The 16,920-nt window shown below is 44.3% G+C and overlaps 1 protein-coding gene and 1 long non-coding RNA gene across 6 annotated transcripts in view; one reads left to right on the plus strand and one right to left on the minus strand.

Moving 5' to 3' along the window:
- Positions 1-1,199: 1,199 nt before the first annotated feature.
- On the minus strand, positions 1,200-4,166 carry LOC125625086 (uncharacterized). Its single transcript, XR_007353457.2, has 2 exons — positions 3,222-4,166; positions 1,200-2,975 (listed from the first exon to the last, which is right to left on the minus strand). It is a non-coding gene; the product is annotated as an uncharacterized LOC125625086 (long non-coding RNA).
- Positions 4,167-4,293: 127 nt separating this feature from the next.
- Positions 4,294-16,920, plus strand: part of IPO9 (importin 9) — a 169,755-nt gene continuing 157,128 nt past the window's right edge. For 2 of the 5 annotated variants that reach the window (XM_075122089.1, XM_075122091.1), the window contains exon 1: positions 4,294-4,492. In XM_075122089.1, coding sequence (XP_074978190.1) covers positions 4,360-4,492 — 133 coding nt within the window. In that variant the 5' untranslated portion in view covers positions 4,294-4,359. The remainder of the gene's footprint in view (positions 4,493-16,920) is intronic. The other 3 variants (XM_075122090.1, XM_048826617.2, XM_048826620.2) reach the window with 2 other exon arrangements.

Consider the following 16,920-nt stretch of genomic DNA (forward strand, 5'->3'; position numbering starts at 1 on the left):
CATGATTTTACAGCCCTCTATCCATAGGCACTGACTCCGTGGGTGCTCTGGGACTGGAGCACCCATGGAAAAAAATAGTGGGTGCTCAGCAGCCCTGCGGATCAGCCCCTTCCTCTCCCCCCAGCCCCCCCACCCCCTGCAGCGCCTCCTGCCTGCCAGTGATCACCTGGAACAGGCAGGGGGGAGGAGGGAAGAATGGGGTGGGAAGAGGCGGGGTAGGGGCTTGGTGGAAAGGATGGAGTTGGGGGTGGGGCCTGGGGTAGAGTGGGGTAAAACAACCCCCAGGAACTCAGGGCCTCTGCCTCTCTCATATATCCTCTTAGTCATCAGTTTTCCAAGATGAAAGGCCCAGTCTTTTTAATCTCTCCTCATACGGAAGCTGTTTCATACCCTTATTCATTTTTGTTGCCCTTCTCCGCACCGTTTCCAATTCAAATATATATTTTTTGAGATGGGATGACCAGAACTGCACACAGTATTCAAGGTGTGGGCATACAATAGATATATATAGTGGCACTGATATTTTCTGTACTATCAATATGGTTCTATGATTCTAGGAATCCCTTTTCTAATATTTCCTAACATTCCGTTTGCTTTTTTGACAACTGCTGGACATTGAGCAGATGTTTTTAGGGAACTATCCCCAATGACTCCAAGATCTCTTTCTTGAGTGGTAACAGCTAATTTAGACCCTATCATTTTGTATGTATAGTTGGGATTGTGTTTTCCATTGTGCATTACTTTGTATTTATCAACACTGAAAAAGTTCTTAATGAAAAAGCTCTGCTTGTGGTGCAAAAGTTTGAAAAAAAGCCCCTTCCCCAATTCACATCAGACATTCTCAGAGATCTGCCAAAAGTAGACTTGAACTCAAGTCAATGTGTATGGCTGAGGTTCAATGGCCAAAACATGCACCCTGACTGAAGGTCACAGAGCAGCATCACTACAGTGCATGCACCAATCACTTTCTCTAGCTCAACAACCAGGCTGGAACTCCTGTGGAAATCTAATTTTAATCCCAAACAACATTGAAATATTGCTTCCCCAAAAGCACAGATTGCTAAACACTATCTGAGTTGAAACCTGCACAGATGACATCAACTTGGGGTAGCAAAATGCAATAGTTTGAATCCTAGGTGAACACAAAAAAGTTGTAAGACCATAAAATGTTTGTTGGGTGAGAATGACACACACTTGGGTTTGAGACACTCAGGTTTATTAATTCAAACCTTTGTTCGAACCAAAATTACTATTACAGTAAGAAATGACAGACATACAGAAAAAGGAAATGGCCAGTTACCTTTTTCTGGGGCACAGGCAAGTCATAATGGATTTTTTTTCTACAAAGCTTTGACTACCTCTTACAATTAACCACATTTTATACACTGCCAAATTACATATTCATTAGTTTTTTGCAATTACCATTATCATGAATATTTTATATATATCTATATCTTATGCAACTCATAAAATAAGTATGCATAAACTTCAATTGGCATGACTGTTGCTGTCCTTGCTTTTTTCATGTTATGTCTCTTTTCTAATTGGTTTATTACTACTGATTACACGCTGATTATGCATATTTAACCAGGTCACTTTGACCCTTTTGTCTGCATAGGGCCATAGGGACTTTTTGGGACTTTCCTGTTTTTCTCTACTTGTCTTTTCCCTAAATGCCTTTTGGCAGCACATTTTGTGTGTCTGTTGTCCTTCAATTTAAGCACAGTGGCCAAAACTTCCCCTTTGTCCTACACAGCAGTTATACATAATAACAACAAGGTCACTAAGGCAATGTTACACTCCTGTCAAGAAAAGTAGGCTGAAGCCAGCCCGAATACAATCTTACTGTCCAAATTATGCATCAGACATTACCGTTATAACAATTCTCCATACGCTGATGTCACATGATGTTTTGGTGAGGGCTTTATTTGGGGACTCCCAAGTGCTCAAATGACCCTAAATTTTGACTACTAACCCTACACATTGCCCCAATGAGCTACAGCCAATTTTCGGGCTTGCAGAGTAAGCACAAGGATTTTAGAGCACTTAGAAAAATCAACTGTTGAACAGTAAATTAATCTCATTCATATCTAGAGTGGTGCTGTTGCTCCACTATGATCCTTTTTCATACAACACACAATTAGTCTGTGGAATCATTGTGAAAAATATCACTGACAGCAAGAGCTTTGTAGGATTTAAGAAGGTATTAGACAAGTATATGAAAAGCAAGAATATCTAGAGTTAGAACAGTATTACAGACAGAGTCAGTAGCATGGCTGGTAGTGTAACCTTTGGGTGGGGTAGAGTTCACTTCATTTCCTATCTCCAGTGACTAAAAAAAACCCCCCAACTCCTACAGAAAGTAGCTGGAGACCCAGAGTTCAATCTCTAAGGATTTCTAGCAAGGATTGCACAGGGTCAACCTCCACCCATTCGAGTCCCAAAAGGAACTAAAGAAATGAATTTAATTAAATAACTTTATAAAATAACTATGTCATGCTGTAAACATTATATTATTTGTTTCTTTATCATAAGATTTTATAATCGACAGACATTATCTTCACAGTTATACATAAATAAAGAAAACAAATTAAAATGGAATGGTTCAATGCCCACAGAAATAGAGAGAGAAGAAACAGAGCTCCCAAAAGCTTAGGTTTTGTTCACCTATGTGTAAGTTAGAGTCTTTGGTCACCAAGATCTATAAAGGTTTCAGTGGCAGCCGTGTTAGTCTGTATCAGCAAAAAAACAAAACAAAAACCGAGGCATCCTTGTGGCACCCTAGAGACTTAACAAATTTAAGATGCTACAGGATCTATACCGTCTGCTGAGTCTAAAACAACATCTTTTCTCCACTTGCTTGTAGGAATCTTCAGTTGGAATCCATGCAGACTTCCTCTGCTGAAATCACTGCTAGCCAGTCAGCTAACAGATTAACCAATCACTCTGTTAAGTGTTTAGATTTAAAGAAAACCCTGTTACAAGAAAATACAAAACTGAGAATAGCAAAACAGAAATGACTCCTTCCCCATTACTACATTTAAAGAAACATTAGTAACCCAGGCTAGTTGAGACAATTTAACTAGAACAGTTTGGTTAAAATCAAAACAACATCAAAAGCATACAATTAAAATAGAAGTTATTTTTCCCCTTCCAATTTCTCCTTGCTATAATTAGCATTGCCCATACTTCCCTGTTAGAGGGTTCACAATATCACTAACCAGCTGCAAAATGCTTCAGCAGTAGGGACACCAGCCTGCTTCCGGCTCCTAGTCTCAGCTTCTCTCAACTCACCCAGGGCACGTGGCCTTCTACAAAGCAGCTGCCCCTGGAGTCTGACTCCAGCAACAGGGAACCTATTGGAGCAGACCCAAAACTACCACACCAAATTCCAGAAGCTTCTGGATGTGGTGTGCTTAATCCGCCTTGCAACAATGACCCAGACACAGCTCATTCCTACCTCCCCCAATGGATCTCTTAAAGAGATATCTCCCTATTAAAAAGAAAAGGCGTCTGGAAGGTGCCACAAGTCCTCCTTTTCTTTTTGCGGATACAGACTAACACAGCTGCTACTCTGAAATCTCCCTGTTAGGCACATAGGTTACAGCAGTACTGTGGTTAGTTAAGGTTGCCCAACACTGCACATTATAAGACCACGTTTCCATTTTTTTTAATAACTTTGCCAACGTTAGCAGATTGGGCTGAAATTTTCTATGCCAGCCAGGTGTATGCGTCAAGATAAGGAGTTCGGAAAGATCCAGCTCAAATGGTTCATCTGCTTCTGAGAATGAGGTTACGGAAAAATACATCGTTTTGCCCATCTTTACAAAAAATCTTACAGCCATTTTAGCCAGACGGCCTAGTGCCTCTGTGGCGTGGAGGAGGGACTCTAATATTCCACTGCTGTCTGCAGATTATCTAGGAAAACCCCTTGGGACAGCAGCAGGTTCACACACAGGGTGACAGTCTACTACCACTACCAATTATTCCCTTCGCCTCAGTGGCAGAAGTTTGGAGGCTGGATCAAAAGGGCAAATCGGACAACGGAGGTGGGGTCAGCCTGGTACAATTTATATTTTTTCAATTGCTTTTGAAAAAATTAAAACATGACGTGTAAGAAAAATGATGTTTTAAGAAAGTGACGGAGCCCGCCGGGCCACCTCACACCGCGGCCGGCTCGCCCCGCCCCGCCCCCGGGCTCCCCGCCCCCGCGCTGCTCCCCGCCGGCCCGCGGGGGCGCTGTGCGCGGCTCGCGGCTTCCCTCGGAGGCGCCGCGTGCCGTCGTCGCGTGACGTGTGTGCGTTCGGCGCGCGCGGCGGCCCGTCCTGTGGAGCCTGCCGGCCGGAGCGGCGGCGCAGGATGGCGGGCGCGGGGCTGGTGGCGCAGGGCCTGAAGGAGGCGCTGGTGGAGACGCTGACCGGCATCCTGTGCCCGGTGCAGGGCGTGCGCGCGGCCGCCGAGGAGCAGGTGAAGGTGCTGGAGGTGACCGAGGGTGAGTCCGGGCCTTTCCCTTGTAGCACGGCGCGGCCCCGGGCCCAAGCGGAGGCTCCGCACGGTGAGGGGCAGCCAGGGCCGGGCCCCCATCTCCGGGCTGCCTCCGCCGCTCTTCACCGGTTTGCGTCCCGGGGCCACAGCCAATCGCCCTGCGGGGCTAGGCCCGCCAGCAGCGCCTCGCACGCCCGGAGCTCTCCCTCCGGGAGCCCGCTCTTCGCCGGGCGGCTCTAGCTGGGGATGCGCCCATTCCCTAGGCAGGCGTGAGCGGCGGGGGGGCCTGACGCCGAGCCCTGGGGCTCTCTGTCGCCGAGCCCAGGCTTCCTGCTCCCTCTTCGTGGAGCGCTTCCCCTCGGCCCTGCCTGGAGCCTCCGTCTTTTGTATAAAGCTCTAGCTAGTCTGTGTCAGAGGCACTGGCAGCGCCCCTGCATCCTCCTCTGCCGGGAGGGAAAAGGGGTTTCCGATCTCTTTTCCCCGATGCAGAGCCTCCTGGCCGCTGAGAAGTGGGGTGCTCTGCTGCTTTTCATCTTCTCCCTTGAGTTGCTTCCAGGAGTTTGCTTCAAGCTATGTTGTTCTCCCCCCCCCCCCCCCCCAAAATCTCTTCTACAAGTGTATATATATTTTTCCATTATGTAACTCTGTATGGCTTGGGACACAAAAGGAACAAAGGGTTAACTGGCTGGAAGTGTTAATTTAAGAGGGGGTAGTAAAAGAGCTAAATTTGTAGAGCTTGACTAAAGAGACTTGTGTTAAGTTTTTAAATATTATTTAAGTAGTGTAACGTTTTGCTTTGTATGAGGGGGTATAAACTAGGAGTAATGAAATTACGAAAAGGAAAGTGTGGCTCTTATGGTTTTCCTTGTGTTTCTCTTACTAGATTGAATTTTCCAAAAAGGATAGCCCCATCATTTGGGACTTTCATGTAATGTTTAAAAATAAAACAATACAAAAAGTATCAGAGGGGTAGCTGTGTTAGTCTGTATCCACAAAAACAATGAGGAGTATGCCTGTTCTGTCATTTTCACTCCATGCATCTGAAGAAGTGAGTTTTTTACCCACAAAAGCTTATGCCCAAATAAATCTGTTTGTTGGTTGTACCAAGGTTTTAGGCTTCAGTGCAGGACTAGTAGACGTGTTGGACTTAAATACTTCTATAGGTGCAGTCAATGTCAAGTAAAAACACAACTTTTGTCAATAAAGTAAGTAATGCTTTGGAAATACATCAGCTTTTTCATAGTTGACTTTGGAACCAGAGAGTTTGCCTGGAAAATTCCCAATTAACTTTGAAGGCAAAGGAAAATATTTGACTTTACTATCTTTTCTTTTTCATTATCATAAATATCTTGTTGCTAATCCTTGATAGTCTCCATATAGCTTAATCTCCTTGAAACCTCATGCACTGGCAGTATTGGGGGTGATGGTGTAGGATTGTGGTAAACCATATTTATTAATTGTTCTTGTTGTGGATACCTTTGGGGTCAGTCCTACTTCTTTTGATTTCACTGGCTATCCTTGATTTTAGTGGGGACAGTATGTGTTTCTGTGAGCATATTGTCCTTTATTGATTGTCTGAAGGAATATAAAGGTCTACCTGTTGGTTTACAGAGCACTTCCCTTAGCTCCAGTTGTAGAGGCCAGTGTACCTAATCCTGTGGGAACTCTTTTGGCTCTGCACATGTTTGATTATGGAGAACTTGCATATTTCTTATGGAACCCGTCTTTACAATCCTTATCTAAGTGCTTTCCTCACCATCTCACATTCAAAACTGTCTTACTGGTGGCTATTGCTTCAGGTAGGAGAGTTAGTGAGACTAAAGCACTAATGGCAGACATCCTCTCCCCCCCCCCCCCCCCCCCCCCCCCCCCCCGAAATATGGTCTTCCACAAGGATAAGGTGGTACTGAATTCCTCACCAAGGTGGTGTCCTGCTTTAATTTAAACAAAACTACCAACCTCCCTGTTTTTCCCAACTCTCGCTCAAACCTAAGTGGAACACATAGCAGATCACAATTTATCAACTAGCAGCATATATGATCCTTCCTTCAAGCATCAGGGCTCTCAATTAGAGCCCAGGCAACCTCCTCAGCATACCTGAGAACTGTTCCTGTATCAGGGCAGCCACTTCGAGCTTAGCCCATACCGTTTCCCAGCTTTGTGGCCTAGATTTGGTGTTTAGATCAGATGCTGAATCTGAAACCTGTTCTTCAATCCTTATTTAGTTAGATATAGCTAGGTAGGATTTCTCAGACCTTTGTATTCATCTGGGAATTGCTAACTAGTCAAAAGAGGGAACCACACAGCCAAAGACTCGAAGAAAGAATGTTAACTGTAGTTCTTCAAAATATTTTGTCTGTCTGGATCCCAATGTGCTCCCTCCATTGCTACTTCAGAGTTCAGATATGGTGGGATTCTGCACTTAAAAATTAGATCAACCTAGCTTTGTTGCTTAGGGGTGTGAAATTTTTCACACCATGTGCAATGTAGTTAGGTTGATCTAAACCCCAGTGTAGATGTAGCTAGGGAGACAAAAAAAATATTTAGTTGACCTAGCTACCGCCTCTTGGATAGGTGAATTAACTTCATTGTTGGAAAACTCCTTCTGTCGATGTAGGAAGTGTCTACAGTGCTACAGCTTCATTGCCATAGCTGTGCTGCTGTAGCGTAGTCATACTCTGAATGATGGAACTGAGGCATTTGGGGCTGCTCTGCCCTACGTACCGTTGGGGTTGGAGGGGGATACAAGAATATGCAAGATGCAGATTGGGCTCCAAAAGGCACTGCTGGTCAAAAGATTCCAGTCTCATGTGGTGTGCTTGCATCTTTAACTGTATCCACGTGGACAAAACTCCTCAAAGAACCACAGTTACTGTAAAGTAAGTAATCATTCTTTTTAAGAGCTTTTTTTAAAAAATTGTTCCTTTTTGAAATTCTGTATGTTCTAGTTCAATTTTCAGACACATGTCATTAAGAATATCAACAGTTAGTCCCCTGAAAATGGTATGCTTCTCGTAAGGCTCAAACAACATTACATTGCTCCAAAAAGAGCTGGAGTGAGAAGTGGAACTATTGCAGCTTATTCAATAGAACTTCATTTATTTTCACCTTGGGCACCTTGAGTATCTTTTGGCGGTGACTTTTGCTCTCCTATGCTGTGCTTTATTCCAATACCAGCCTGTAGGGAGCCAGTGATATCATCTGTTCTGTGCGTGCATGCTTATAGACAATTATAGAAGGCAGAGGTGAGTTAGTAAGTGGTGGGACTTGGGGAGCAATCCTATAGGGTGCATGTAAAGGGGTTGGAGTGGTCATATCTGCATCACAATTACTCTTTCTCCCAAAGTAGTAGTCCTCGTTACGCCCTGTCAAACACCCCTTATGGCTCCCCTCCCTTGCAAAGTCCTGCTCCAGCCCAAATGAGGGATTGCTATTTGAGCCAAAGCAAGGTCCCTGTTACCTAGCGCTGGGTCTTCATCAGACAGACAAGCTGACAGCGTTGCTTCTAACCTGCCTGCAGCTGCCATTCACCTCCTCCGTCTCTGATGAAAAGCGCGGGAGGCAAGGTGAGCGGAGAAGAGGGATAACAGCTGTAGATGGGCCTGGAATGGGACTCCTAGTCCTGCTCCTGAGTTAGCCAGTCTGAAGCTTGTGTAGATCTTGAGGGGGCTTGTGGGGAAAGAGTTTGGTTTCCACTGGCATAGGGGCTGCAGTGTGGGCAGTACAGGGAGATAGCCGAGAGTTAGGGCAGCCATCTTGATCCCTCCCATTCCAGCTCCCCCAAAGTATTACTCTCCCTTCAGAGTATTCTCAGAATAATACGTGCCCCCATAAATGGTGTAGGGAAAGCTGACTCCCCTCCTCTGCAGAACCCAGCTCCAATAGAGATCTCACTGGACATGACCCTCTTAGAAGAACAGCAGGTTCTTTGGCACAGTGACAGCTATCACAGACCTCCCTTTTACCCACTTTTCATAGCAGTGGTGGAAAGTGAGGCAGAGAAGGTAGCAGAACTACCCCACTGCTCTTGATGTGACATGTGTCACTGCTGTATCTCCCCATCTGTTAGATGATGGTAATACTTCTGTTTCTCCCCTTGTCTGTCTTGTCTAGTTAGATGGAAAACTCCTCATGGCAAGGGCTGCCTCACAGTATGTACATACAGTGCGGAGCACGGTGTGGCCCTGATACCAGTTGAAGCCTTTAGATGATTCTGTAGTATGAATAAATAATGGGGACAGGGTATTTTGTTCTCTCTCTAAGTGCCTTTCTCTACTAGAGATGGTCATATACACCGCACCTCTTCCACAAAATACCACACACCTTGGATTATAAGAGGGTAAAAATGCATTGTTCCTTTCAATTATTCTAATGCAAAACACTAATGCCAAAAATAATATTTTAATTATTCTAATGCCAAACACTAATGCCAAAAATAATTCAGGAAATAACCTTGTGTGTCAAGATTGGCATAATAGTTTTGCATTTTTATGATTTAGAGGACTGTGGTGTCTGCACAGATTTTTATGTTATGTATGTATGGTGGTTTCTGGTGGCATTGGAGTCTGCGTTATTGGCTATTGTCATGTATAGGGTGTTCAGATGTGCAAAATATGGTTACTTTTACAGGAGATTTCCTTGCTTTTGCCTTGGTGGGTTTTGTACTTCATCAAACTTAACTATAATCAATTTTGGATTTTTTTGGAGCAGGAGGCTATATTAGAAGACACTGTCAGTTCTGCTTTATTTGTGACACTTTATATTGCTTTTAAATTTGAACCTTTAGCTTTACATCAAATCACCTGTTGCATGGGCTGACCTGCATAATCATTTGTAAATGTAGTGTGTAACTGGTATGCATAAACCTTTCAAGAATTGAACTTTGGATTACACATCCCAGGTTAGAGTATTGTGTTCAAGAGTCTTGTAAATGTTCTTCCAATATCCTCTTTTCCTGAGGTTGTAATTAAGGAAATGTTCATCTGAACTTTATCATTTGGTGCTTTAGAACTCTGCTAAGATTCCCAAGCTACAACTTGGGGCCTATCTATTCCAAGCAAAGAATCTGTTGCAGGTACAGTGATTTCATGGCATTGTTTTGTTGCATAACTTGTGCTTCAGCAGTGTAGTGTGTTTGTGGCCCCACAGTTTTCTGACAGCACTGCTTTGGTACACATGCATGCATAGTAGGCTTTATGTTACTATGGATATATCTACACTAGAAAGGTAAATCGACCTATATGAGGTCGACTTACAGCCACTGCAGTAATTACTGCGGACGTGCATGTCCACACTACCCTCCTTGGGTTGGTGGTGTGTGTCCTCACTAGGACGGGGAGGGTGGGGAGCCACCCGTGGCTTCTCTCCCCTCCCCCAACTGTGAACAGGGAGGCCAAAAGTCTCCCAGGGCTTCTCAGCCCCCACCCACTCCCCACCAGGCAGCCTTGTCAATTTCATGGCTCAGGGGCCAGTGGGGTGCAGCTGCCTGGGCTTCTCGCCCCAGCCACGCTCTGGGAGCGGGGTCCATTCTTGCCCCAGCTCCCTACTGGGAGCAGGGTCTAGCTCTCCAGGGAAGTGGGGGGGGGGGGGGGGGGTAGAGGGGCAGATGGGTTCTAGCTGCCTGGTTTTCTTGTCAGTTTCATGGCTCCTGCAATGAAATTCACAAGACAGCCAACAGCCCCTGTAAGTAAGGCAGTGTCTACATGTACACTGTGTCGCCTTAACTACAACAACGTAAGTCCCGAGCCTCTCATGGAGGTGAAGTTATGTCGGTGTAGTAGAGCATTTACATTGGTGGGAGGAAGGCTGTAATGTAGACATAATTAAGTCAACGTAAGCTGCCTTATGGCGACCTAACTGTGTAGTGTAGACCAGCCCTATGAGTATATCCTTGAATTCAAGAAACATTTATCGCATAGTATCTAGTACTATTACTGGGAACAGGGATTTTAGATAGCTTGTAAATTTAAGGAAATGAATTTTGAAATGCAGTAGGACGAACAGCACTTAACCCTCTTTCATGTTTGTATCTCTCTCTCTCAACACTGGGAGAAGCCATTAATAGTTGGCACCAGTTTACCCAGATCTGAGCTTATGGACTTGTTCTCTGCTGTTCAAATGGCTGCCTGCAAATGGTTCTTTTCATTTAAAGCCATACTTCCTTGTAATACTTTTTTGTTTAGGGTAGCTAAGTCTTTGGTGCCCCTGTGGGAGTAATGCACCTACCGAGTGGGCAGCAAATGTATTATATGCCCCTTAAATTTTTTTTCCCAAAGAATTTGATGCTTTTTGTGTGGAATTGAGTGTCTTCCACTGAGGACTGCTTGAGCACAGACAGATTATTCAAAACATTTCTAGTGTGCCACATCTCCTTTTGTGCCAAGGACATGCACATGGTCCTCTGCTCAGTCTGGGATTGTCTTGCTTAACTGGAGAAGCTGTGTGATATAGCCATGAGTTGAATTTCTGAGCTCATCCAAGTAAATGCCTCCCATGGAGAGGTTATCTTCCCCTTCTCTGGTGGGTTTGCTGGCAAGTCCCATGCAGTTGCTCAAGTGGATCCTGTGGTAGTCTGTACGCCCCACAGCAGGGTTTCTCAGCCTTTTTATTTCTGAGGCCCCCCCCCCCAACCTGCTATAACGATTCCAGGGCCCACCCGTGCCACAGCACCTGTTTTTCTGCATATAAAAGGCTGGGCCAGCATTAGGGGGTAGCAAGCAGGGCAATTGCCTGGGCCCCAACGCCACAGGAGGCCCTGTGAAGCTTCACAGGTTGCTCAGGCTTTGGCTTCAGCCCTGGGTAATGGGGTTTGGAACCCCAGGCTTCAGCCCCATGCAGTGGGACTTCAGCTTTCTGCCCTGGGCCACCTCAAGTCTAATGCTGGCCCTGCTTGGTGGACCCCCTGAAACCTTTTTGGGGTCCCCCAGTGGGCCCTGGACCCCTGGTTGAGAACCACTGCCTGACAGGGAACTAACTTTTAATAAAATTTCAGCCTGCAAGGGATGATAGCTTAAATATTCTAGTGAGTGTTATGCAGAATATTGGTGATGGGTTTCTTCTTACCCTGCAATTTGAACACTATCACACCCCCCAATGGCTCTTCTGGTTTTCAATATATTTTAAAAAAGGAGGACTTGTGGCACCTTAGAGACTATCAAATTTGGTGCCACAAGTACTCCTTTTCTTTTTGCGAATACAGACTAACACGGCTGCTACTCTGAAACCTGTCAATATATTTTAACTCTCTGTGAGTTTCCACATAGTCCTCATTTAAATTTCACTTTAATTGTTGCTTTAACTCTTTCAGGGCAAGAAGAAAGCCTTTATGTAACCAAATTTTTTTTTCTATTTACATTACTTCTAAAACATTTCACAAGTCTAAAGTATTTGTCAATGACATTTAACTTTTTATCTGTTGGAATTATTGCAAATCAGCAAAGCCTATCTAGTATCACTTAATGGGCAGTACTTTTTATGTAACTAAGAACCCAAGTTTCTTGCATCCCTGATTTGCCCACTATTTGTGGGTCGGAGACAGAAAACTAAATTCTCTGCAAGTATATTACCCATGAGAGCTTTTAATTTTGATCTACTTTACTATTTTCTCAAAGCCAAATCTCTGTTTAATAAAAGTAACATAAGTTCAAATGGTGATATTATAAGGGGGCACCAGCTCCACTTTAGTTAGAGTTACCCTTTTAACAAGGGCTTCAAAACCTTAAGTGCTGTAAAATCTGCATGCTTACTTGGAATTTGATGTGCCTCATAGGGATACGGGGTAGGGTTAGTGATACAAATTTGGGGTCATTTGAGCAGGGATCATCCAAGTGTCAGCCGGCTGAGAAAACAGCATTTCTTAAGGTCAACCCTATTCTACCAGCATGTGTTGGTGTACACTTCAGGGTGAAACTATGGCTCTAATCCGCCCCAAAGGGTCTCAACTGCTTGACATCCCAGCTGGTGCATGGCACCCACTACCCCTTTTGGGAAGCAATAGTGTAAACATTACTGAGTGGAGATTTAACCTCTACGGATATGCTCAATCCTAACATTCATGCACCAAAGAAATTATACTGGGCATGAACAGATAGAGAATGTAAGAGGGTTTCTAGCCAGCCCATTTTCAGAGGATCTGGGTGACTCAAGGAGATGTACTATGTGTTGAAGCTGAACTACACCCAGGCACCGTAAGGTGGAACCCACTATTGGTAGAAACCTAAAAATGAAATGCAATCATGTTGCTGCCAACTGTCTCTGTCAGAGTTTTTTTTTTTTTTTTTTAACTGGGGGCAAGTGTAGTCTGAATACAGCAGAAAATTCAAAAGGTGTTCAAACTATTTTTGAAAGGAACAAAATTTAAACGTGCAAATGCTTACTGGGAGGGGAGGGGAATAAATGGGAATGGGTGGTACGGGAGGAGAGGCATTGCGTGACAGGGAGATGGGTTGAATGGAAACTGGGGGAATAGGGTTGGGGGCACTTGTCAACCTCATTTTCTTTTCTTTGTGAGTGCCAAGATCTCAGGAGGGCCCAATCTGAGCTCCTCTCCCTGCCTCATGTGAACTGGAATCTGGGTATCCCTGCCGCTCTGGAATTGTTAGTCACTTTTCCTGTCCCTATGTGTGTTCCAGGATATGGGAGGGACCCTTCCAAGTCATGTCATAGAATCATAGAATATCAGAGTTGGAAGGGACCTCTGGAGGTCATCTAGTCCAACCCCCTGCCCAGAGCAGGACTAGTCCCCACTAAATCATTCCAGCCAGGGCTTTGTCAAGCCTGACCTTAAAAACTTCTAAGGAAGGGGATTCCACCACCTCCCTAGGTAACGCATTCCACTATTTCACTACCCTCCTAGTGAAAAAGCTTTTCCTAATATCCAACCTAAACCTCCCCCACTGCAACTTGAGACCATTACTCCTTGTCCTGTCATCTGCTATCACTGAGAATAATATCACTGAGAATAGTCTAGATCCATCCTCTTTGGATCCATCTTTCAGGTAGTTAAAAGCAGCTATCAAATCCCCCTTCATTCTTCTCTCCCGTAGACTAAACAATCCCAGTTCCCTCAGCCTCTCCTCACAAGTCACGTGTTCCAGACCCCTAATCATTTTTGTTGCCCTTCGCTGGACTCTTTCCAATTTATCCACATCCTTCTTGTAGTGTGGAGCCCAAAACTGGACACAGTACTCCAGATGAGGCCTCACCAATGTCGAATAGAGGGGAATGATCACGTCCCTCGATCTGCTGGCAATACCCCTACTTATACACCCCAAAATGCCATTGGCCTTCTTGGCAACAAGGGCACACTGTTGACTCATATCCAGCTTCTCGTCCACTGTCACCCCTAGGTCCTTCTCTGCAGAACAGCTGCCTAGCCATTCGGTCCCTAGTCTGTAGCGGTGCACGGGGTTCTTCCGTCCTAAGTGCAGGATTCTGCACTTGTCCTTGTTGAACCTCATCAGATTTCTTTTGGCCCAATCCTCCGATTTGTCTAGGTCCCTCTGTATCCTATCCCTACCCTCCCAGCATATCTACCACTCCTCCCAAACTTGCTGAGGGTGCAATCCACACCATCCTCCAGATCATTTATGAAGATATTGAACAAAACCGGCCCCAGGACCGACCCTTGGGGCACTCCGCTAGATACCGGCTGCCAACTGGACATGGAGCCATTGATCACTACCTGTTGAGCCCGACAATCTAGCCAACTTTCTACCCACCTTGTAGTGCATCCATCCAGCCCATACTACTTTAACTTGCTGACAAGAATACTGTGGGAGACAGTGTCAAAAGCTTTGCTAAAGTCGAGGAATAACACGTCCGCTGCTTTCCCTTCATCCACAGAACTAGTTATCTAATCATAGAAGGCAATTAGGTTAGTCAGGCATGTCCTCTCTCTGTGCCTCAGTTTTCCTAAATGCACAATTCGGATAATGATGTTTCTCTGATTGGTAAAGTGCTTTGGGACCTACTCATGAAAAGTGCTATGTAAGAGCTAGGTATTACTATGTATTAGCTAACCACTGTAACATCTCAACTGCAAACCTACACGATAACTACAATTGCCTAAATGACCACTAACTCCTACCTAGATGATTTCTCTTTCTGTTCAAAAAGTTAGGAAATTCACTAACACACTTTATCTCACAGTTAATCATGATTTAAATCACTAGTCAGGAAGGCTCGATTTAATCATGGATTTCTACATAAAAGTGCATTCTTTTTAGTTGTTAAACCTTCATACATATTCTTCACAACTCAGAGATAGATGTAGGTTTCATTTTTAGAAGGTACACACGATACATTTTTAAAGTGATTTATTTTGAAAACTTTTCAGATTAGTTTTACAGCTATATCATCATCTTCAACGCAGCTTCCTCCTGAGAAGGAAGACTTCTCATGATGTTTCATTCGGGCAACCAGGCTTTGCATTTCTTTGTTGCACTATTTGCACGCATGCCTGTCTTACCCACAGGTAAAGGAACTTCATTAAAATATTCCCAAACTGGGTCTCTTTTACAGCCTTTATAGGTTTTCCCTTCCAGTGAGATAATGGTATGGTAGATCTCAAATCAATGAAGGCTACACTCAGAAAGACCTCAAGACTTCTGGAATATGCTGCTCAAACAGTTTCACTTTTGTTTCTACTGTATATCTGTCCTTTCTCACATTTATCTCCAGACTTCTTCCCCATGTCCAGATCTATTCCACCCCCAACAATCTTCTATTCATTAAACTTTTTGAAACTTTGCACTTTTAGAGAGTGGTAAGGGATCGACTCTTTGTACACAAATTTACAGAGGGACAATAGAGTTGAGGTCTGTTATTTCTTACCTCTATATTTATTTAAAAACATTTTTGCTGTTAACAAGCCAGAGACACAAATCCACAGTTTGAGAACTGCAAAACTAAGCATCTCTGATGGTATCCTCTAGACTGAGCACTGAGTCCCATTGGGTAGATAGAAAAATTAACCTAAATAATCTACACAGAAGCCCCTGGAACTCCATAAGATTAGGTCCCTAATCCATGAACTATTGGAACTCATTTACAAAACTTTTCTTAAACATTACATGAATATATTGTCTCATACTATAGAATTAGAATTTATAATCCCTATTCCATGATGAGATATCTTTGAGCTATAATGTATCTTAATTAAAACTATCTTTAGATCGGATTTTTTTATTAAATGCTTTTTGAGGGAAAAAAACCTATTTTTTAATTAAAAAAAATCATTGATTTGTATTCATCCCGATTATTCTTTGCGTGGCTCACCTGGCCAAAGACTGGGAGAAGGGGTGATGCCCCCCACTCAGCAGGCTGGATTCCGTCCCCTCTTTGGGTTACTGCAGTTATGAAAGAGGTGGAATCTCAGTCTTCGCACATTTGGCTTCTTTACTTTTACTCTCTTACGTGGAGCTGTGGCACTGAGTGGAGCTTTGGTATGGGGTTGAAGTTGTTTCGAAGCAAATGGCTAGGGTACAGAGCAGGGACAAAGGTGAGACCACTGCTGTGCATTTGTCCATCAGGTACCGCAGCAGAAAAATTGTAATAGCAACTTTAAAGCTGAATAATCCTTGCTAATCATGTAGCCAATTTAAAGCAGTACAAACTCCATGCAAGAATTCACTTAAACATAGTGACTAGGGAAAAGGAGGCAGTAGCACAGAAATATGTACCCTCTGAGAAGCCTGTTCTGCACTGCATTCCCAGTGAACGTAGAAAGCAGACTGATAAAACTCTATCCATCATATTTGCATGGAAGGCACTTGTATGCTTCAGTGATCATAGAATTTTAGAATATCAGGGTTGGAAGGAACCTCAGGAGGTCATCTAGTCCAACCCCCTGCTCAAAGCAGGACCAATCCCCAACTAAATCGTCCGAGCCAGGGCTTTGTCAAGCCTGACCTTAAAAACCTCTAAGGAAGGAAACTCCACCACCTCCCTAGGTAACGCGTTCCAATGTTTCACCACTCTCCTAGTGAAAAAGTTTTTCCTAATATCCAACCTAAACCTCCCCCGCTGCAATTTGAGACCATTACTCCTCGTTCTGTGATCTGCTACCACTGAGAACAGTCTAGAGCCATCCTCTTTGGAACCCCCTTTCAGGTAGTTGACAGCAGCTATCAAATCCCTCCTCATTCTTCTCTTCCGCAGACTAAACAATTCCAGTTCCCTCAGCCTCTCCTCATAAGTCATGTGTTCCAGTCCCCTAATCATTTTTGTTGCCCTCTCCTAGACTCTTTCCAATTTTTCCACATCCTTCTTGTAGTGTGGGGCCTAAAACTGGACACAGTACTCCAGATGAGGCCTCACCAATGTCGAATAGAGGGGAACGATCACGTCCCTCGATCTGCTGGCAATGCTCCTACTTACACAGCCCCAAATGCCATTAGCCACCTTGGCAACAAGGGCACACTGTTGACTCATATC

Source organism: Caretta caretta, chromosome 21, assembly GCF_965140235.1.
Source record: "Caretta caretta isolate rCarCar2 chromosome 21, rCarCar1.hap1, whole genome shotgun sequence".
Taxonomy (NCBI): domain Eukaryota; kingdom Metazoa; phylum Chordata; order Testudines; family Cheloniidae; genus Caretta; species Caretta caretta.